This window comes from Protomyctophum bolini, assembly GCF_963924005.1.
Source record: "Protomyctophum bolini genome assembly, chromosome: 24".
Lineage (NCBI taxonomy): Eukaryota > Metazoa > Chordata > Actinopteri > Myctophiformes > Myctophidae > Protomyctophum > Protomyctophum bolini.
Window position 1 is genome coordinate 4,446,860 of NC_137885.1, and position 24,240 is coordinate 4,471,099.

The 24,240-nt window shown below is 43.8% G+C and overlaps 1 protein-coding gene across 1 annotated transcript in view; it reads right to left on the reverse strand.

Annotated features, from left to right (window-relative positions):
- LOC308311690 (uncharacterized protein) overlaps positions 1 to 24,240 on the reverse strand; it is a gene marked incomplete at both ends in the record, with an annotated part of 106,443 nt that overhangs the window by 41,883 nt on the left and 40,320 nt on the right. The window contains 4 exons of the mRNA XM_080758479.1: positions 175 to 447; positions 6,996 to 7,163; positions 7,709 to 8,010; positions 8,260 to 8,379. Coding sequence (XP_080614605.1) covers positions 175 to 447; positions 6,996 to 7,163; positions 7,709 to 8,010; positions 8,260 to 8,379 — 863 coding nt within the window. The remainder of the gene's footprint in view (positions 1 to 174; positions 448 to 6,995; positions 7,164 to 7,708; positions 8,011 to 8,259; positions 8,380 to 24,240) is intronic.

Below are 24,240 nucleotides of genomic sequence, written 5' to 3' on the forward strand. Positions count from 1 at the left end.
CAGACTGTCTAACAAATACCATTATTATAATAATTATTATAATTATTATTTATTTTAAATTATTGTTCTATCATAGTCCAGCAGTGATGATCTTAGTCAGATTTTCTACCTCTAAATCCCTGATAAAAGATAAAATAGAAATAGTAATAATACACAATATTCAATATCTCTCACCTGGTGGTGGTGTCGGCGTCCTCTCCCTCATCTCCTGCATCAGTCGGGTGTTCTCCTGCATCATGTTGCTCTTGTAATTTTTTAGTTCAGAAATCTCATTCAACAGCTGGGCATTATCTGGGCATTCTCGCGTGTAATTTTTTAGTTGCGAAATCTCATTCAACAGCTGGGCATTATCTGGGCATTCTCGCGTGTCATTTTTTAGTTGCGAAATCTCATTCAACAGCTGGGCATTCTGTTGGGTCAGGGCGTCGCAGCTGGGCTTCTGGACATCTGTAACAATAGGATTGTTAGGTTTTGTTACCTTGTTTCTACACGGACCGATTTCAGTGTGAGTCACCACCAGTGCAGTGGAGCTGACAGATTGTAACATGATAGTTCTACATGAAACTTGAATAAATGTGTAAGCAGCTACAGGTGCTTTAATCATCCGTTCTTGGAGTATGAAAAGCAGGAATGAAACATCATCCAGGGTCAGGTTGTTTGTGACTGAATTATCTGCAAACAGAGACCAGAAGGTGATACTAAACACAGCTGTGACTGATATAAGAGTGACTTAGAAAACATCTCTACTTAGCGACACCGCAGCCTGGGGTTATGCAGCAACATAATGTTTGTTGAAAATGGATGCCATCTTGAAAACTAGAAGCTATTGAATTTATATTGGCACCATTTAATTTGTCATAAAATCATTATACTCTGTTCAGACGTTCAAGCTCTGCATTGAAAAACCTTTCATTTGATGTGATGTAAAGTTGGACCTAGGCATTATTAATGCCAAATGCCAATTCTTCTGAAATATTTACTTAATCTGCTGGAATAATTAGTGTGGTTTGGAAAATCAGAAAAGACTTAAAGGACAACTTTTTTTTCAACCAAGGGTCATGTTTTAGGTTGTTATTAGAGACTGATCGTTATTTATCAAAGGTTGGTATGGTGCAAAAAAGGGGGGGGGGGGGGTCATTAAACTATTTTTTGAGCCTGAGGGGGGGGATATGTTTATTTTTATTTTGGCTTGGGGGAGGTTGTACAGGTTTGTATTTAAAAAATGTTTTGATTATTTTGTTTTTCATAGTGTTTCACTCATCTATATAAAGTTTACCCTGTGTGGCGAGTGTACTTGGTATCTTCCATGTGTGCGCAACTGCGCATGCAAATAGTGTCACAGTCTGAGTGGGAGTGTGGGTGTGTCTGAACCACCTGCATTCTATCCCCTGCAATCATGCCCACAGTATTTAAGACTCAGTCTCTCTACAATCTCTGCCAGATTGTCTTGTGACCTTCCACGCACCCAAGCCATTTTCAAGCCTTGTTTTACTGACTTCTGTTTGCTTCTTCTAGACCACGATTTTGCCAAGCCCTTGCTGGTACTTCTGCCCTCGCTGACTGCCTTTGGAGATTGACCTTGCTTTGAACTGTTTCTGATTTTTGCCTGCCCCTTGCCTGTTTTGTCGTTTTGGAATAAAGACCTGCTTTCTGTGACTTTTGTGTCTGCATCCTGAGTCCTTTCCACGTGTGCCTTGACAAATAGAACAGATCTACAAGCTAACAACGTGTTGCTTGGTGACACGTTGTTAGCTTGTAGATCTGATTCTGTTCTACCAGCAAAGGTCCCTCCCCCGGCCGCTGATGTAGTTTGCTACGTCTGACGTGTACCCACTTCAAAATAGCGCGGGACAGATTGATTCTGCGTTCATAACATTTCCAGTAGAAAAAGCGAAAAATGTTTCAAGCTATGAATCGCGATGTTTGAATTGTGGGCCAGCAGCAGCAGGCCGCTGAAAAGAGCGAGTGTTGTCGGTCAGAGAGGAGGAAGGCGAGGAGCAGCAGGTTGACAGCACCGCTGCTGAGGTTGCGGTGGTGGTGTGAGGTGTCTCGGTGAAACCCAGCGCCGCATCACTGAGTCAGGAAAATGTCACACTGAGATGATAATAACAACAATAATAACAATGTTGGGGCTGAGGTCGTGGATGATGTTACGATATAAACTTCTCACAAGTTACTGTTTGTGACTGAAGTTGCTTGTGACCGAACATAGAAAGTAGCAAAACATCACAGGAACACCTTGAGGCCTTTATGTTGATGGGCATGGAACATTTTGATGGAAGAGACTCTACCGTCTTTGGACAACGCATCGTCAACATGGTGGCATGCAGGCGAGACAGATTCTCATTCAGAATACGGTAGGGCTGGTCTAAAAGCATGCAGCTATCATGTGCAACTTTGCGCACTCGCATTGCAATGGTGGATTGTTGGTGTGTGCGTCACAGTAGCCAGGGCTGCCTTGTCTCACCCTTTGAGTGTGACAGTCACGCAATTTAACCCTTTACCACGCCACACATGCCATTTCACACGCATTATAAATAACAATTTTCTCCGCGGCGCTCATGTGTGCGTCCTCACAAACGGTAAAATAGCCGATCTGCATGCAGCGCTGATATATGCAGTAGGAAGGTAAACAGTGGACCAAATCCTCAGCAGGGTCCCTGACTGTGTGACGCATGGAAATGAGCCATGCAGAGTTTAGTAGCCTACTTGTGTTTTGTCCGCGGTGCCATGTACTTTTGTCTGCGTATGTGGTTGTAATAGATTAAAGAAAGAGTTATACTATTTGGTGGTGCCTGGCTGGCTAAATGAGCCGAGCAGGCAGTTGAACGTTGGTGTTGCGCAAATTGTGCTTTTCTCTGTGGAGTATGACGCTGTAGTATTATGGTATGCGACTGCGTGACATATTTATTTAGCATTCATTCATTTTCATCATCCTGGGCTTGGGCACAGAGGCGAGGGGTGCCCACTGCCTTGGCAACTTGGCTAGAATGACTTTACGCACGAGGCTCACCTTAAAAATAGCCAATCTAAGCTCATAAATTTGCGTCGCGTCATCAGCGTGTTGTTGTGAGCTTGTAGGTCTGCATATGCTATTTTCGAAGCTGCCAGATTCATATTTAAATCTTTAGTTGGAAGAATGCAATGGCATATCATCAGTGTTGAGTGTTGACCATAATGTAATGACGGATATGGAACCAAATGAACCCCAGACGGCCGCCGCCAACGATCAGCGTTTACTTTATGCTGCTATACTGTTGGTGTGAATATAAAATAAATATGGTCTATGGTGTTTGGGGGGGGTCATATATATTCTTCCAGTCCCTGAGGGGGGGTCCCGAAAAAATATTTGGAGGCTGGGGGGGGGGATGAGGTAAAATAAAAAAATGAAATCACATCTGCACCACCCCCCCTGGTGGATAAATAACGATCAGTCCCTTAGAGAAAGTAAAAGATGATTAATTTGCTGCTTTCTTTCGTTTTAGCTATTTTTCACAGGGCGGCGGGGGCATTCCAACCTGGTAGCCCCATGTTCGAATATGTATTTTTCTTTACACAATTTTATAGCGATTATTTACTACAGTCATACTAGACCCCAGGAAATTACATCTGGCCACAATCCCAGGTTTTTCTTGTTGAATTACATAAAATAATGGAACCTTCAAATCATCATAAAGTGTTTGCTACAATAACACATGAAATGGATTACATTGGATTACAACTGTTTGCTTTAACGGCCACGCATGTACGTATATACAGTACGCCCCAAAAGATACACCCCACTACCTTCATAGCTTTATATACGCCCCAAAAGATACACCCCACTACCTTCATAGCTTTATATACGCCCCAAAAGATACACCCCACTACCTTCATAGCTTTATAAATGTAGCAGGTATATAAGATATACAAGTGGATGCATTCTACCAAAGATCCCTCACATGCCATATTATTTATTGACACTTTTATTTTGTAATGTTTTGTGCAATTTATCATTTTGGGAGCTATGTAATGTTTTATTTTGAAGTCCTCACTCCTTCCTGCTGTGACGTCATCCACCTGCGTTTGCTTCCTCCTCTCTCTCTTGCTAGAAGCCAACTTGGAGTGAGGTGGGTTGTTTTTCTGCTCTTAGTAGATTTTTGCATTAAAGTTGTTTTAAGTACATTTAACCAGTGCAAACGGTAGAATTATGTTGTAATTCAGTTCTGTATGTTACTATATGTTTGTTTTGCAAAGGTTTAAGTGTTTTAATTAGGGATGTTGAAAAAAGTTGATTTTTTTTTTTTTTTTGTAATGTAAAACGTTATAAACGAGAGGTACGTGTTAGTGTTGTGCTGCTGAGCAGAGCAGAGCGCTGTGGACCCCATCGTCCAAGGGTTGTGTGCGGTGGGGGGTGGTATCTTAGCAACACTGAATGATCTGTCCCATTGGCCATTGGTCGTGTGCTTGTATCATGAGCCAATGGCTGCAGCTCTGAGCTTCCCAGACCCAGGTTCACATATTCTGCACATGCCGTAAAGTGAGCTGACAGCCACAGATCTGCTCTGTTCTGAGCGGTGAGCGCTCTTCTCTTCTCGTGAAGAAAGCAGGACAGAGTTGTCAAATAAATCGCGCCATCATTCATACTGTATTTATTCTCCGACCCGACATTAAAATACGGAACAACGTGCGTCCCGTATCAGTTCATTACGGGCTGCAGCCTGCAGACACTTGAGAGTTGGGACTACTAGCCGATAGCGCTGCTGCTCCTTCAGTTTCGTTGTAAAATAAAGTTAATTTTTTATTATTGGGATTTGATCATTGATGCAAATTCTAGCTTTATATACGCCCCAAAAGGAGGAGGATGTTCCAGACCCCCAGGAACGCACCCAGGGGACCGGGCTGGTTCCGGCGTGCCATGCCGCGTTCGAAACGGTTGAGAAATGACAGAGTTACCGTGTGGCGGCCCCTCTACTGTACCACTGTAATGTACTTGCATCCCCGAAAGCATACAGTTAATACGTGCGTGTGTGTGTGTGTGTGTGTGTGCATTAGGTTGCGCACAGATGGTGAAAAACAACCATTGAATTTATTGAACACCCAGACACCCAGACACCCACCCACACACTTAGCTCCATAAGGGAGTGGTTGCACCACTCCCTTAAAATAATAATAATAACTTTATTGTATTTTATAAAAAAATATATATATAAAAATATCAAATAGGCCTATGCAGTATATTTTTAATGTAGGCTAGTAGTATTAGCAAGCACAACTGACCGTGTATAGCTGACTGTCTTTCTTTCCATTTCTATCTCTGGGACCCCAATTTATTATTATTTTAATTTCTATTGTAAAATCAATTTTGAGAGTCCATTTGGTTCCATTTTTGCACTCTCTGTTACAGACCCTTTAGGGTTCAACTTGGTTTACTTCCTAACTATCTATAATGTAGCTGGAACTCCCACTATGAGAACCACTGTCCTACACAGTCTGTGTGGACACGCACACACACACGCACACGCACACACACACACACACACACACACACACACATTGTAGGACTGTGTGTAGGACACACAAGTTACAAGTAGCATGCTAGCTGATAGGGGAAACCGTTCTTATTTAATATGAGGCAGCGGTGGCCGAACGGTTTGCGGAGTGGTCTTGATATCGGAAGGTCGCTAGTTCGTATCTCCGGACCGGCAAGTTAAAATTACCCCCGCTGAAGTGCCCTTGGACAAGGCATTGAACCTCTACCATGAAATGTTCTATGAGCAGGGCCTGGCTGTAAACAAGTTATTGAGCTTAGTCCAGTTACCCTGCAGGGTAAACATAGTACCTTTCCTTTCCTTAGTCCAGTTACCCTGGGTAAACATAGTACCTTTCCTTTCCTCTATAGACTCCAGGAACGGGTCTCATGGTCGCAGCTTACGTATTTCCTGTAGGCGGACTCCACATAGCAGCGGGTTTTAAACCCTCACCAGGCGCATCTCTTCTACTACAGTGAACGGCAGAGTGACTGATGTTCGTCTGCCTCAAACGTTACTCTTTTACCTGCTTTTTACTAACACTAAAATCACAAGATGCCCAAAACATCGGGATGAACCTGTGTAGTTTATGGCTGCTCCAACAATAGTGGCAACATAAAAAATAAAAAAAACGGAATGTCAAAATATCCACCGCGGTGGCTGAGACCAGAGCCATTGAGTAATGGTTGAGACAAAGCAGTGTAAGGTCCTGAAAGATACAAAACGTCCAATACCCAATCTTTCTGTTTTATGAACACAAGGCTGCTGTACTTTATACCTCATACTTTAAATGCTTAGTGTGAGGTATAAAATACAGCAGCCTTGTGTTGATAAAACACTGAAAGATTGGGTATTGGGTAAGACTGACGTTATGTATCTTTCAGGACCTTTCACTGCTTCGTCTCAACCATTACTCAATGGCTCTGGTCTCAGCCACCGCGGTGGATATTTTGACATTCCGTTTTTTTTTTTTTTATGTTGTCACTACTGTTTGGAGCAGCCATAAACTACACAGGTTCATCCCGATGTTCTGGGCATCTTTGTAATGTTTAGTAAAAAGCAGGTCAAAGAGTAACGTTTGAGGCAGACTAACATCAGTTACTCTGCCGTTCACTGTAGTAGAAGAGGTGCGCCTGGTGAGGGTTTAAACCCCGCAGCTACGTCGAGTCCGCCTACAGGAAATACGTAGGCTGCGACCATGAGACCCGTTCCTGGATTCGTCTATAGAGGAAAGGAAAGGTACTATGTTTACCCAGGGTAACTGGACTAAGGAAAGGAAAGGTACTATGTTTACCCAGGGTAACTGGACTAAGGAAAGGAAAGGTATATGTTTACCCAGGGTAAACTGGACTAAGGAAAGGAAAGGTACTATGTTTACCCAGGGTAACTGGACTAAGCTCAAGAACTTGTTTACAGCCAGGCCCTGCTCATAGAACATTTCATGGTAGAGGTTCAATGCCTTGTTGTTTAACCATTTCCACTCACATCCGTAGATGTCTTGAATCCCCTGGCGGTCGTCTGCTGGCAGCTGGAAGTCATCAGTCTCCATCCATTTGTATTGTTGGTGCATGATGGACGATGTGTCTTTGGAGTGACCCAAACCCAGGCTGTGGCCCAGCTCATGGACCGCTACCAGAAACACATTGTAGGAACCTGGATGGATGGAAGAAGAACTCCTTCAGTTAAATGAAATGTGTTTTTGCGTCTGGGGGCACCACCTCCTCCTACAGGTTTAGGGAAGTGGTGCAGGCAGATTCTTCTCCTGAGAGATTATTTGAGGGGCGGGGAGGGCGGGGGGACGGGACGGGACGGACCGACGGACGGACGGACTGCAGAACAGAAGATAAATTAGTGCAATATTATAAACCAGGGAGAATACTGCAGAGTAGTCATCTTATTTTTGATCTGATTTTCATTCTTATTTTTCAAAGTAATGATGTGTTTTTTATTTGTTTGCATCCATACAAAAAGAATGCAATGAATGATATGTAAGTTGTGCACCATGCACTGTTCTGTAGCATTACAGCTGAACTAAAAACATCTTTAAAACAACTAAGCACTCATTGATGTTAAATCTCACTTCATTTCAGTTGAAGTGTCCTGTTAATTGTAACAAATGAACAAAAGCCCCTTCAACTAATTCCGGTTGTCTCTATAGCGCAAAACTCACTTTGTGTCCAAGTGACACCATCTCTTACCTGTCACATCCTGGTTGGTGACGCTCCATTGCCAGTCTAAGTTGAAGTGCACGTAAACTGTCCTCCCATGCTTGGGCGGGGCGTTGGCATGTGCCAGGTCCGATGATATAAAGTCATGGCCTGTGTGAGGACCCGCGTAGAAGGAGATCAGGATGTCGGCGTCATCTTTGTGGCCATCATAGATCAGCTTGTAGGGAATATACTCAAAGGCGAACGGACTGACATCCTTCCAGACTTTGAAGGCTCTACGGATGGCCTTTAATATGTCCTGAGGTGGGATCTTAGGTGGATAGTTCTCAATACTAGAGGAAGAGGCAAAGAGAGACAAACTAAGCAAAGCTGTCCATGTGGAGTAGTACATTCCCTAACTAACCCCACAGTAATCCCACAGGAAGACAAAACACGGTTTGGGTTTCGCCAGTTTGGCCTGACATTCATCAAGTCTCGGTCAATATGAAAGTCTCCAATGTGTCCAGTTTTGTGGTAGATAATAAGGTGTCATGATGATGTATAGATTATTGGCACATCAATACAAATCGTTCTGTTTGTACCTGTAAGTGAGGTTATACTTGTCCCACTTGTCTCCAACCGCTTTGTAGCTGTGTTGAGCAGCTGGGTTGAGCAACCCCACGTTGGTCTCTGGAATGCCACAGCGGGGTCTCTTCATGGCTCTGATGGACGGACGGGACAAGGAGACATTAGAGCTGAAAATACCAGAATATAATGTTCAGTAGCCTACAATTTAGCTCTCCATGTCAGACTTCTTTAACCCTCTTATGGCCAACCTTAAATTTCATCTTATTGTGCCTTAGGCCAGCTTTACCCGACTTTTTTGAATGACAATAGAAAAATATGCGATATGACCACAATGTCACGAAATATCTCATTTTAAGCTGCAAGTCTCTACTTTACACATGTTTCTAGCATGTTCCATGGTTGACTTATAAGCATTTTAGTACACCTTGGTTTCATTGAAAAAAGGCCCATTTTTTTAGTAGTTTTGAGTTACAAGCCGTTTTAGTTTGATATTGTTTATAGCCCCATATAACACTCTGTGATTGGACTACAGTGACACACAATAGCTCATTGTAAAGCTTTAAATCTCTACTTTACAGAGAAAAAATAATAATAATCCAGCATGTTGCATTCTTTATGTTTTAGGCCGTTGAAAAAACCATGCGCCGACTAAAGAAGGCCCTATTTACACTAATCTGTCAAGTCCCATAAAAACCTGTGTGATGTGACTACAGTGACACACAATAGCTTATTTGGAATCTCAAAGTCTCTACTTTACACCAAAAAATAATAATTATGTTCCATCGTTTACTTTTATAAGCATGTTATTACACCTTGGTTTCAAAAAGGCCCATTTTTGAAGTAGAAGTTTTATACAGTTTTACTTACTTTACATACAGTTGCATACACCTTGGTTTGAGAAAAGAAATTGAGACAACCACTTTTGAATAAGCTCTCAAACATGAATTTATTTTTCACTTGAGAGAAAGACCTGAATCATGACATACAAAAAATCAGAACCCCCAATACAACCCTTTGATGCCGAGTGTCAAGCAGGGAGGCACTGGGTCCCATTTTTACAGTCTTTGGTATGACCCGGCCGGGGATCGAACCCCGACCTCCCAGTTTCAGGGCGGACACTCTAACCACAAGGCCAATGAGCTGGTAACTGAGTTGTGCAACTCCCCTCTCCCCTCCCTTGAGAGATAGACATGAATCATGAAAAAATAAAATAAAAATCACACTTGTGTGAACTGAGTTGTGAAACTCCCCTCCCGAGATAAAGACATGAATCATGACATAAAAAACATAATCACACCTGTGTGAACCGAGTTGTGATAGCACTGGGTCCCATTTTACAGTCTTTGGTATGACCCGGCCGGGGATCGAACCCCGACCTCCCAGTTTCAGGGTGGACAGTGGACACTCTAACCACAAGGCCACTGAGCTGGTAACCGAGTTGTGCAACTCCCCTCTCCCCTCTCCCCTCCCTTGAGAGATAGACATGAATCATGACAAAATAAAATAAAAATCACACCTGTGTGAACCGAGTTGTGAAACTCCCCTCTCTCCTCCCCCTCCTCCTCCCGAGATAAAGACATGAATCATGACATAAAAAACATAATCACACCTGTGTGAACTGAGTTGAGCAACTCCCCTCCCCCCTCCCTTGAGTGATAAAGACATGAATCATGACATTAAAAAAAAAAATCACACCTGTGTGAACTGAGTTGTGAAACTCCCCTCCCCCCCCCCCCCCCCCCTGTGAATCCCCCCACTTTTATAAGCATGTTATTACACCTTGGTTTCAAAAAGGCCCATTTTTGAAGTAGAAGTTTTATACAGTTTTACTTACTTTACATACAGTTGCATACACCTTGGTTTGAGAAAAGAAATTGAGACAACCACTTTTGAATAAGCTCTCAAACATTAATTTATTTTTCACTTGAGAGAAAGACCAAAATCATTACATACAAAAAATCTGAACTGAGTGATGCAACTCCCCTCTCTCCCCCTCTTGAGAGATAAAGACATGAATCATGACAAAATAAAATAAAAATCACACCTGTGTGAACTGAGTTGTGAAACTCCCCTCTCTCCCCCCCTCCCGAGATAAAGACATGAATCATGACATAAAAAAATTATAATCACACCTGTGTGAACTGAGTTGTGCAACTCTCCTCTCCCCCCTCCCTGAGATAAATACATGACAAAAAAATCACACTCTTGTGAACTGAGTTGTGAAACTCCCCTCTCTCCCCCCTCCTCCCCGCCCCCTCCTGAGATAAAGACATGAATCATGACAAAATAAAATAAAAATCACACCTGTGTGAACTGAGTTGTGAAACTCCCCTCTCTCCCCCCCTCCTCCCCCCCTCCCGAGATAAAGACATGAATCATGACATAAAAAAATAATAATCACACCTGTGTGAACTGAGTTGTGCAACTCTCCTCTCCCCCCTCCCTGAGATAAATACATGACAAAAAAATCACACTCTTGTGAACTGAGTGGTGCAACTCTCCTCTCTCCCCCCCCCCCCCCAATACCCCAATACACGAGTGTCTCACTGAAAGTCCAACTCTCTCTCTGTGTGGTACCTTCTTGTTAGACAGTCTGAGTGTACTTGACCATTCTGTCCCCCTTTTGCCGGTTCAAGTTCGGTCGGTCACTCTGTCTGTCTGTTATAGTACGATGAAGTTGAGTTCCAGGTATATTTATATAGTGGATTCAGATCCCAGGACCCTACAGCGACTCGCCTGTATATCCTGGGTATCTATTGAACTGCTGATGAAGAGAGAGCACCGCCCTATATCCCCAGCGTCTCGCCTAAAGGATAGTGCGGCCTCTGTTATTAAGGCCCAGGCCTCAGGCCCCTCAGCGCTTCGCCTGAGGAGTCTGGCCATTGAACACAGAGGTCATAGCGTCTCGCCTGTGACATGAGTTGGGTTGAAATGCAAACTTTAGTAGATTTCTTCTATTTGTCCTGACTGTGCATGGCAATTGAGGCAACTGACACATCGCTCACCCAATACTGCATACTTATACCCTGGAAACATAATTCAATATTAGTTACAACAGTATACTCACCAAAAATAGACGGATACAACACCAGGGTGTTGATTTTCCAAAAATGTGAAGATTTATTATACAGTTGTAGTTGCACACAAAAATAAAGTAAAATATAAAGTCGTTTAGCAAAACTGGAGATATTCAGCAAATTACTACTAAGTTTCTAAAACTGGGCTATCTACTTTCTTTGAAAAGCATAGAGCATCCTCTGTGATCTGGTACCTCTCCTATCCCCTCCGGACTGAAGACTGGAACCCTGAACCCTCTGCCCTGAGGGGTTTTATACTGTATGGTCCTGAGGGGGAGGTAACCTTTGTTTGTTTTCTTGCTTTTTTTACCATGCTTTGATATTTTTGGAAGATGGCTGGCGCCAAATAACTCACTATGGCTTAGTGAGGGAAAAACAGACACACATTCTTATGCCAACTCCTATTTATTTATGGGCCTTTACTTATCAACTAAAGAGATCTAAGGACCTTTTACCATGTCCTTTACAAACACACCTCCTACAAACATTGCATTTTAGCATTAAAACTAAATCAAAACACAATACTGTCTCTAAGAATCCAGGGAGGCTAAAATAACATCATCCCTACTTTATATTAAAACTTGTATTTTTACTTAACCTGTTTAGGTTTACACCTCATGTTGTCATATGATCACATGAGCAACCTGGAATCAAACTTCTACTTAGTTAATAGGGAGGCAAAAACAATCATCCCTTTTTCAATTCAATTTGTAAACTATTAAAAACAAAACAGTTAATAATCATTATATCAGTTTCAGAGGTGAAAACAAAAAACAACACACAATAAAATGAACTCATATAGTGTCTGCCTTCAACATCCAACATGGGGTGGCTGCTAATCTCCAAACCAAGGGAGGTCACTAGGTCAGCCAGACAGTTCACTGATATCCTGATAAGGAGGACAACATGCAAGTCAGCTGCTTCCTTTCTTTTTATCCAAATGAGTATAATATATCTTCTCACAGTACCCATATAAACTTGACCATACAAACTTTACAATAGATTTATACAAAGAACACTTTGGCGAACAACACCTAAGTTCTCATCACGGTAATGACATCCATCACCACTAAACCGCCGTCTTCCCTGATATATCAGTGGGCCATGTGGAACTTCAAAAGTCCCCCTTCCTGCAGTCCGCCCTGGCCTCGCCGCCTTTGAATCTTCTCCTGGGGTGAGGTACTGGTCCTGTTGACATGTGGTCAGCTATCAGATCTGTGTCTGGCCAGAACGTCCTTCTTCTGTACATGCTCTCTTGAATGTAAACATGCCCATATTCATTCTTCTGGACATGCTCTCTTGAAAGAAACTCATAACGCCTTGGGTAAGCATTATATCTCTTGCGACCCCACTGCCCATATTCATTCTTCTGGGATCGCCCGGTCTGCATTCTGGGGACCTTTTCCTCATACTTTGAAGACTGCGTCATCTGCTGGGGAGGCGGCCTCTCCTCTATTGAGGATTGCCCTGTGAAATAACTGGCCCTTGACCCTTGACCCCAGCCAACTTCACAACCTACTGCCGGCCTGTCGACACCCCCTGTTGAAGTTTCTGGGGTCACTTCCCTCATATTGCCGGTCACAGGTTCCCCTGCGCCCTTCCTGGCGACCTTTAATCCATTTATTCTCTTCATCAGGTTGAGCTCGCGGGAGTTCCCCGTCCTGTTCATCACTTCTTTATTGATTTCCTTTATGGACCCCCATTGAGCTCCCAGTATGCTCTCCTGTATCACTACCTGGACTTCTCCTACTTGTGTGATTGCCTTTACTTCAGCCCAATATCGCGTGCAACGAGACTTCAGCGCATATAGAGTAACCGTTGCCACAAGTTGCCCAGGAAGCATGGGTACGGAGGGTACCACACTTAAACTACCCAGAAAGGTAGAGGCATTTATCACCCCTACTCTCTCTCTCGGCGTCCAGTTCCTGAACACCCCACCCCCCTTTGCAGGGATAGGGTTAATTCCCGGCGTCATCATAGCGATATCCTGCCAGTTCCTGGGGTCAGCTAAATGCTTTATGCTGATCCTGGCTCCATTAGCCCCGAAGAACTGCGGCCCGTGTGGGGGAAGCACCACTCGCCGTCCTGGCTCGTAGGTCGACCATAAATCTGTGTCAGTATCCTTCTTGAATATTTCTCCAGACTTAAACACAGGAGGCCCGCCCCCATGGCTAAAAGGAGCATAGATCGGTGCAGGCCCCCTTCCCCTCTTGACAGCTTCCCTCCCCTCCGCCAAGGACTGCTCTTCCTCAGTATCGGGAACTCCATTGTCACCCGCGGGCTTGTTCCGGATCGGGAATATTGAAGGATCCTCCGGATCATATAGCGCTATGTTCTCCCTTCGCGGAATATAGTGTATGGTTTCGTCACCTGAACTTGGGTCGTGCTCCTCCCACTCACGCTGCCATTCACGCTGCTGTCTCGATTCCTTATACTCTGTTGAAGGTGAATCCTCACCTGAGTTCTCCATGTCTTTCTCCATATCCTGCTTTGATCGTTTGTTATCCACATTAATCACTTGTCCACTGTGTTTCCTCTTCATTAAGGGATTGATTTCCAGATCCCTGTCAACCTGTTCTTCTTGTAGTTGTGTTTTAAACTTGCTTTTTTCTGATGCCGATAGTTTCAGTTTCCACTGCTTCCAACACTTTGAGAATGCAACTAGCAGCGGGCCCTGCTTCTCCTTGGGTATTCCCTCCGTTGTCTTGTCATCATCCTGCTGTCCTTTCCTCCTTTTCCCTCCTGTCTTCTGTCTCTCCTCATCACTCCCAGCTGCCATCTCCCAGCGCTACTTGGATTTCAGGAGCCTTCATGGGATGAAAGACATACAGTAGAGGTGGTTAATGTGGATGATCAGCCCAGATGTAATTCTTACTTTTGTTCCCAGTGACATTATAGTGACACAATCAGGCAACGTCAATCATTATTCATTATACAGGTGAAGTTATTCTTATATACATTTTGTGATGTGGAAACTCTGCTACTCAGTTTCCATAGTTGCAGCTCCTTGTCCCATAGTAGAGTTCTTGCTCCACCCATTAACTTCCAGGATGACCTCTTGTAACACCCTTCCTTGATTTTCACCATCTCCGATTGCCTTAATGTCAGCCCATAATTTGCTATCCTGGGAGTACACAGTGACCATGACATCATACTGGTCCATTTGCTTCCAGGCCATCATGTAACCCGTACACTTCACCAAGGTCGACTTGTTCATCACCTCAATCCTATGTGTCAAATTCCATTGTTTATACACTCCCTCCCTGTCGGTAGGTAGTATGCCTGGTGTCATCATAGCAATCCTGTGCCAACTGTTTGGATCTGAAAGTTCTAAGGAGCTTAGTTCAGCTCTTCCTGCATCATAGAATCATACAAACGGAAATGTGAATGTCACAGGAATTTGCCCTCCGGGCTGCATAATTGACCCATCCTCCTGTGTCTCTGATACCATAACAGGCCCCAGTATCCCTGTTTCCTTATGTACTTCATAGTCTGGCTGACAGGAAACGCTTGTTGACAGTTCTGTTGGTTCCACCGCTTCAGATATGACATTGACCTCCGGCCCCTCCGGCCTAATTTCAATTCCCAACACCCCATCCACATCTGTGGATTCATCCTGCCAGTGTAAGATTGACTCAAACTGTATGGGGGAAGAACAGGAGACTTGAAAACACCCCTCCCCCTCTTCGCACTCATGTGCTGCTTTATCTTCAAAGTCCAGTATTGGTTTCTTACTTTCTTGAGTATCAATCAAAGGCTCAAAGCCTCGTCCACCGGTCAAGGACACTTGGGGGTTCTTGGTCATTTGTGGGATATCCTGAGCCCCTGCCTTCTCACCCTCAGTTTTAAGCCGCTTTGGGGGTGAAGTGAGAAAGGAATCTGATGGGGAGATAACCTCACTCAGGGTTGTGTCAGAAAGATTTATGTCCTCCTCCGAAGAGTCAAAAAACAACTCCTTCATTTCCTGACTGGGTGAATATGGCTCCTCTCCTGAGGTATTCTCTCTGTCGCTGCTTCCTGCGTACACCACCTTGATGAGTCCCAGGGCTTTGCATGCTTTATAGCCCAGGATCGGTGAGCCAGAGCAGTTCACTATATAGAAGCTCTCTGTGGTTGACATGGCTTTATATGTGCCTATCATTTTGCAGTATCCATTCACTTCCAGCACATGCCCACCGTATCCCCTCAATGTACGATCCGCAGCCATTAATTCTGTGCCGGGCATGAGTGTGTCAAAATCCTTTGCAGGTATTACACTTGCTTGTGCCCCTGTGTCCAGCTTGAAAGTCAGCTTCCTGTTCATTGGCCCCAATCCTATGTCTGCATATGCACATTCCTCCCCTTCCCTCTCTGAAGTGAGAGTGTCCACAATCCGCTCAGAGTTATCCTCCTCATTCTTCCTCATTTTCCGTGTACACACTATTGCGAAATGGTTACAACGACCGCACCTTCGGCACTCTCTCCCTTTTGCTGGGCACTCTGTAGACTTGGGGTGTTCTCCTCCACACCTGCCACAGGCTTTTATCATTTCATCGTGCTCACCCCCTCTCAAGAGGTGAGGCTTTCCTGGTTTGTGGGGGATGGCATGCGCTTGCAATCGCTCATGGGAGTGGGCTATATCGATAGCTCCTTCCAGCGTGAGCTCTGGTCCCTGGCTCAGTAAATGACTGTGCACTCTCCGTGAGTTGGTTGCAAATACAATATGGTCCCTGATCATCTCCTCACAATTTGTGTAGTTACAGTCTTTGACTAACTGCTTCAGCGTAGTCACAAAGTGAGCGACTGTCTCCCCGTTGCCCTGCCTCCTTTCATGGAATCTGCACCGGGCAAATATAGGGTTAACTTTCGGAGTGACGTAGTCTGCAAATCTCTCGTAGTATGTATTTAACTCCTTAGCTTCATCCTCCGATAGCGTCCATCTATTGAGGACACCCCTTCCTTTGTCCCCCATCCAAAGCAACAGGTAACTGCATTTCTCCTCTTCTGCTATCTTCTTAAGTGGGCCTGAGAACATTAATTCAGTATGCTGCTTGAATCTCCTCCACTCCTCCGGTAGGTCATATGAATACCAGTTCATTATCGGAGTAGAAACACCGAACGCATTCATTCTCGTTATTTCCTCGGTGGTTTACAGTCGACCGCTGACGTTGTCCAGTATCCTTCAGGGTCGTCAAAGCTACTAGAGCTAGTCAATCAACCTAAATGTGGGGAAAAAAACATAGTTCAATATATACAATAATAGTAGTTACAGTCGAATTCCTTCCTCCATGTCGGCCCTGCTTCCTCAGCCACTTGAGGGCTGGAGGGGGTCGAATTAATGAAGTTTGGATGTTGCCCAATCCAATCTCAAATGCAAAGAGTTGTTGAATAATCACAGGCTGGTTTTTAAGGAGCTCCTGGTTTCCTCACTGCGATACGCCAGTATACCAGCTCCCTTCATACATCTTCTGGGACCCCTAGCCTGGCTTCACCAGGTCAGGGGTCACATGTTATCTCCAACGAGGTCAACTCCCAACATCCCATGGCTTAGACAGCCTTGTGTTCCACAGCAGCCATTAGACACCTTTGGGGTTGCTCTGATATAATAAATAGTCTCCTTATCTCTTTCCTTCACCATATCTTTCTGGCACATATGCATGTCACTGATCCACATGTGACAATACATCCTATATTAGACAGGGAGTAGACAGGTCGTCACGGCAACGCCGTAGGTTGCCACTCCAGTGTCATATAAAGGTATACGAAAAGTTCACACAATTCACATAAAAGATTCAAAAGGGACTGGGACAATTTCCGGGTCTCCATGTCTCCATGACTCGATCCTCTGTCCCATTGTCCATTTTGAAAACACTCCACGGTGGCTCCTATCGTTTCCGACACATTTGCATGTCACGGCTCCACACGTGGAAAACAAAATTCCAACATATGCATGTCACTGATCCACATGTGACAAACACAGTTCAAAACTATGCATGTCACTGATCCACATGTGACAATACATCCTATATCGACACCTATAATATTCCTTGTCACCTCTCGTCCTTCACCGTATGTTTTTCACACATATGCATGTCGATGATTCACATGCGACATACTCCTATATGTGCCCGCCTTCATGCATCCAAGGCACGGTTTCACGACTTTATGAATGGATCTAGTAATCTGTTACATCACTCACGTAGGCGTAGGTGTTTGTTATAATACAGTCACAGAATGTCCACTGGCTCTTGCGCAGCGAACAGACAGCGACAGGCTGGAGGGAGGGAGGTCATCGACCCCGCTCCACCAGCATGTCCCTCTCTTCTCCTGTGTTTGTTGCTGTTGACTTCTGGCCTTGCAGATATCAACTGAAATCGCACTTGATCGTATCTCACACCAATATCATTGATGACAAATATCGTTCACCCCGGGAATTCACAAGCTTCTCCTGTGTTGTTGCTGTTGACTTCTGGCCTTGCAGATATCAACTGAAATCGCACTTGATCGGATCTCACACCAATATCATTGATGACAAATATCGTTCACCCCGGGAATTCACAAGCTTCTCCTGTGTTGTTGCTGTTGACTTCTGGCCTTGCAGATATCAACTGAAATCGCACTTGATCGTATCTCACACCAATATCATTGATGACAAATATCGTTCACCCCGGTAATTCACAGGTTCCAACCGTGACCATCCTATTGGATCGCCATTTCGTCTGGACCGCCCCTTGTGCAAAGGAACCCTGTTTCATACTTTTAGGTGAATAAAAGCTAGTAAAGTATAAATATATTATACCTTATTATAATTATACCTTTATTTAACCAGTGAAAAACCCACTGAGACCGCGTCTCCTTACAAGTGGGAACTGGTCAAGAGGTAGAAATAGAAATCACGCTTAAATACTATAAGCCAAGTAATATATAAGTATATATAATGGTAATAATAATCCAGGTATACCGTAGTACAGTGTACCTTCAACTTAGCTTTAAACTTAGTTTGGGATCACACCTCCAGTTTGTTAGTCAGTTTGTTAGTTAGTTAGAGGGAAACAACAGGAGGGAGGTGGATCCGTCTGTGCACCAATAATAATAATAATAATAATAATAAAAATAATACCTTAAACCACCCCACACTCAGTGGTGTATAGGGAGACTAACAGGTTTGGTGACTATCATTTCTCCCTCCTGCCTGTGCCAGGAATCAGGAACCCGGGAGAAAGCACCATCCCTGCTTTAAATCTTACACTTTATATTTAGGGTGTATCTTCATCTTTATCTCATTTAGTTTTTGTTTAACACCTATGTCTTACACGGGTGTTCTCCCCACTGTCCCAGCAGACGCCTGTCCCAAGCCTGGCCCTGCCAGCTTATCTTCCTCATGCGTCTCGTTTGTCTCCCCCTGCAACAGTAGCAGGCGGCTTGTGCACTTGTATATTGCCCATCTCACCGGGTCCGTGACCCAGGGTCTGTTCACCAGACACACCGTTGCATGTCCAACTCCAAATCTCCTTGAAGAACAAAACGCACATGCAGTAGGCATAATTTCACCACACCGAGTGTGAATGGTTGGGACTGAATGGCTGGGATAAACGTGTGAGTGTGGTGTGAGCGTCCCAGCCAGGCTTTGGGGCTCTTCACCCTTCCTGCACTGCATGTTCCACACTCCTCCCAGCCTCCACACATTCCAAAACCAGTGTCTCCATTTGGGGCTTTGCCCGTTTCATATTCCCCTTTTGTGATTACTTTCCGCAATCAACCCATTCTTTGTGTTATCGTTCACCCAACCAACGCTGTTGCGCGAGTTGCTCCGATTGAAATGAGTGCCCGTCCTGGCACACGTCAATCACCAAGTGTGGAGCACGGGAAAAAATGAGTGCATATCCGCCTCTTTTTATTTTATTTTCCAAGTGCAAATCCGTTTCTTCTTTTTGTCTTTCCCAAGCCCAAATCCGTCTCTTATTTCCCCCAAGTGCAAATCAGCATCCAGAGCCAATATCATTTTCACGTGCACATTGAGAGCAAATATCCTTTATGTCCCTTTTGTTACATTTGTAATGCTGTGAAATTCACACTCCATGAACCTCCAACGCTTGATTATTTGCTTGCTTGTCCCCCAAGGTCTGCTTGACACCTGTCATCCTTTCCATACTTGTTCCAAAAGACCCGCGGTCCGGTTATGAGGATGAACGCGTGCAACGCGCCACCACACCCAAAAAAAATCCAGGGACGCCATGTTAGACAGTCTGAGTGTACTTGACCATTCTGTCCCCCTTTTGCCGGTTCAAGTTCGGTCGGTCACTCTGTCTGTCTGTTATAGTACGATGAAGTTGAGTTCCAGGTATATTTATATAGTGGATTCAGATCCCAACCAGTAGCAACATGTGTTTGAATGCAAACTTTTCTAGAGAAGAAATACAAAATGCTATAGACAGATGTAAAATGAAAAAAGCTACTGGAATCGATGAAATCTCTAATGAGGTGCTGAAGTCACCGAGGTTGTTTAATGTTTTGTTTGAATTATTTCAGTTTTGTTTTGACAGTGGCATCACTCCTACACAGTGGAATAAGAGCATTATTAAACCTATCCCAAAGTCTTCAAAGAATGATCCAAAGTTACCACTTAACTATAGAAGGATAAGTCTTATTAGTTGTGTATATAAACTGTATTCCTCAATTTTAAACAGTAGACTTGGAGACCATCTTGAGAGAACAGGTCTACTTGTGGATGAGCAAAACGGTTTTAGAAAAGGGAGAGCATGTATTGACCACATTTATGTCGTCTCTACTATTATACATTCAAGAATTAAGCAGAATAACTCTACCTTTACCTGTTTTATTGACTTCAAGAAGGCATTTGATTGGATTAACAGAGACCTACTACAGTACCGATTGTTACAATCTGGAGTCAATGGGAAATTTTATAATGCCATCAAGTCCCTTTATCAAGCACCAGTTGCCTGTGTTCAGATTAATAAGTATAGAACTGGATGGTTCCCGCAACAATTTGGGGTGAAACAAGGAGACATACTGTCCCCAACATTATTCGCCATTTATGTAAATGATTTAGCCCTCAAAATCAAAGATTCAGGCTTGGGAATTACAGTTGGCGATCAAAAAGTGAGCATATTATTATATGCAGACGACATAGTCTTACTTGCGGAACAGGAGAACGATCTGCAGTTAATGCTGAATATTGTTGCAGACTGGTGCTGGAAATGGAGACTGGAAGCAAACCAGGACAAAACCCAAATTGTACACTTCAGACAGAAAGCAATACACAGAAGTTCAGTTGTGTTTAATTTGGGGTCAATAGGGTTGTGTTATACTGATCAGTACAAGTATCTTGGATTGACCTTAGATGAGCACATGACATTTAATGATGCTGTCAATATCCTAGCTCAGTCAGCGGGCAGGGCACTAGGCTCTGTCATGAACAAAGTGAAACACTGTGGACGTTTAGGATTCAAAGCTTACACACAACTTTACGAATCAGGCGTATGTCCGGTGTCTGACTATGCTTCTGGTGTTTGGGGTTGCCGAGAATATGCGAGCTGTAACAACGTGCATCATAGAGCTATTAGATCCTTTCTGGGAGTCCATAAACTGACTCCATTGCTAGCAATTAATGGGGATATGGGTTGGGAACCTCCAAACATCAGACACAAATGTGAAATGATACGGCTATGGAATAGACTGGTGAAGATGTCTGAGGAGAGACTCACCATAAAGATCTTTAACTGGGATCTTAGAGGTGGTCACCCCTGGACAAATGAACTGAGAAGTTTACTTTATTCAAATGATTTATTTTTTATTTTTCAAAATAGATTACAATGTAATGTCCAACAAATTAGAAATACAATGTTCTCCAGGTACAAAGAAAACTGGTGTAGGGACCTATGGTACAAACCTAAGTTGCGAACCTACTGCCTTATAAAGGACATATACACTGTAGAACCTTATGTGAAATATAATTTAAACAAAAGGCAACGTTCTCTTTGTGCTCAAATAAGGTCAGGAACATTACCATTAGCACTGGAGACTGGCAGGTTTAATGCCACCCCTGAAGATGAGAGATATTGTCTGTTCTGTGATCTAGATGAAATTGAAAACGAAGTTCACTTTCTGTTTTACTGCTCTAAGTACGATGACTTAAGGGATATTTTGATTAATAAGATGTCTTCTATATGTGGGGATTTCCTAGATTTAAATGACTATGTAAAAATGGAGATATGTTTTGCCAAAGGGACTTTCGTTGTAGCAGATTATATTTGTCAAGCTTGGGAAAGAAGACAGAGTACTCTGTATACATCTGAGGTGTAATATAATGAATTGTGTAATGTAAACATGCTATAAAATGCATAAATTATGTATTGTAAAACATGCTGTAATTGCAAATGTGAAATGGTGTCTTATAAACCCATGAGGGTTGGGCACAAGGTGTGCATGACACGAAAATAAATAAACAATCATCAATCAAAACAATCAATCATCATCCCAGGACTCTACAGCGACTCGCCTGTATATCCTGGGTATCTATTGAACTGCTGATGAAGAGAGAGCACCGCCCTATATCCCCAGCGTCTCGCCTAAAGGATAGTGCGGCCTCTGTTATTAAGGCCCAGGCCTCAGGCCCCTCAGCGCTTCGCCTGAGGAGTCTGGCCATTGAACACAGAGGTCATAGCGTCTCGCCTGTGACATGAGTTGGGTTGAAATGCAAACTTTAGTAGATTTCTTCTATTTGTCCTGACTGTGCATGGCAATTGAGGCAACTGACACATCGCTCACCCAATACTGCATAATTATACCCTGGAAACATAATTCAATATTAGTTACAACAGTATACTCACCAAAAATAGACGGATACAAGACCAGGGTGTTGATTTTCCAAAAATGTGAAGATTTATTATACAGTTGTAGTTGCACACAAAAATAAAGTAAAATATAAAGTCGTTTAGCAAAACTGGAGATATTCAGCAAATTACTACTAAGTTTCTAAAACTGGGCTATCTACTTTCTTTGAAAAGCTTAGAGCATCCTCTGTGATCTGGTACCTCTCCTATCCCCTCCGGACTGAAGACTGGAACCCTGAACCCTCTGCCCTGAGGGGTTTTATACTGTATGGTCCTGAGGGGGAGGTAACCTTTGTTTGTTTTCTTGCTTTTTTTACCATGCTTTGATATTTTTGGAAGATGGCTGGCGCCAAATAACTCACTATGGCTTAGTGAGGGAAAAACAGACACACATTCTTATGCCAACTCCTATTTATTTATGGGCCTTTACTTATCAACTAAAGAGATCTAAGGACCTTTTACCATGTCCTTTACAAACACACCTCCTACAAACATTGCATTTTAGCATTAAAACTAAATCAAAACACAATACTGTCTCTAAGAATCCAGGGAGGCTAAAATAACATCATCCCTACTTTATATTAAAACTTGTATTTTTACTTAACCTGTTTAGGTTTACACCTCATGTTGTCATATGATCACATGAGCAACCTGAAATCCCTTTTTCAATTCAATTTGTAAACTATTAAAAACAAAACAGTTAATAATCATTATATCAGTTTCAGAGGTGAAAACAAAAAACAACACACAATAAAATGAACGCATATAGTGTCTGCCTTCAACATCCAACATGGGGTGGCTGCTAATCTCCAAACCAAGGGAGGTCACTAGGTCAGCCAGACAGTTCACTGATATCCTGATAAGGAGGACAACATGCAAGTCAGCTGCTTCCTTTCTTTTTATCCAAATGAGTATAATATATCTTCTCACAGTACCCATATAAACTTGACCATACAAACTTTACAATAGATTTATACAAAGAACACTTTGGCGAACAACACCTAAGTTCTCATCACGGTAATGACATCCATCACCACTAAACCGCCGTCTTCCCTGATATATCAGTGGGCCATGTGGAACTTCAAAAGTCCCCCTTCCTGCAGTCCGCCCTGGCCTCGCCGCCTTTGAATCTTCTCCTGGGGTGAGGTACTGGTCCTGTTGACATGTGGTCAGCTATCAGATCTGTGTCTGGCCAGAACGTCCTTCTTCTGTACATGCTCTCTTGAATGTAAACATGCCCATATTCATTCTTCTGGACATGCTCTCTTGAAAGAAACTCATAACGCCTTGGGTAAGCATTATATCTCTTGCGACCCCACTGCCCATATTCATTCTTCTGGGATCGCCCGGTCTGCATTCTGGGGACCTTTTCCTCATACTTTGAAGACTGCGTCATCTGCTGGGGAGGCGGCCTCTCCTCTATTGAGGATTGCCCTGTGAAATAACTGGCCCTTGACCCTTGACCCCAGCCAACTTCACAACCTACTGCCGGCCTGTCGACACTTCTGTGACATTCCCCTTTGTGCAGCGGCACGCAACACACCACGCACCGGAACGTGGTCTCTTGGCGTGTCCCCTCCCGGCTACACACTGCGCATCGCCTCTGCGGGTATTTCTTGTTTTTCGTGGGTGGAAGCTTGGCCAATTCATGGACATCCGGCAGGGGTGCCCTGTTGGCCGGCAGGGGTGCCCTGTTGGCCGACAGCCGGATCCTCGGTGCTCTGTGCGGCCTTCTCAGTGTGACTCGTGTGGGCGTGGACCAAGCCAGGATCACTGAGTGAATGAAACTTTTGAGGTTCTTAAAGTCACCCTCTGGATTTCGCTGTCTGTAGAGGACTTCCGTGATCTGGAAGAGGTACATTATGAACTTGGTGGTCCACTTGGACGATCTCCTGGCCCAGGGGTAATAGTTTATGTGCTGGTCCAACAGATCGACCCCGTTCATGTTGTGATTATAGTCCTCCGCCACCTGAGGCTTCTGATATGGCACCTGGCCGCCACCTTTCTGCCACTTGTTCTTGTGAACCACTGTGTCCTGGTGGTAGGTGGAGACCATTCTCACGACTTTGGAGTCCCTCCAAGCAAC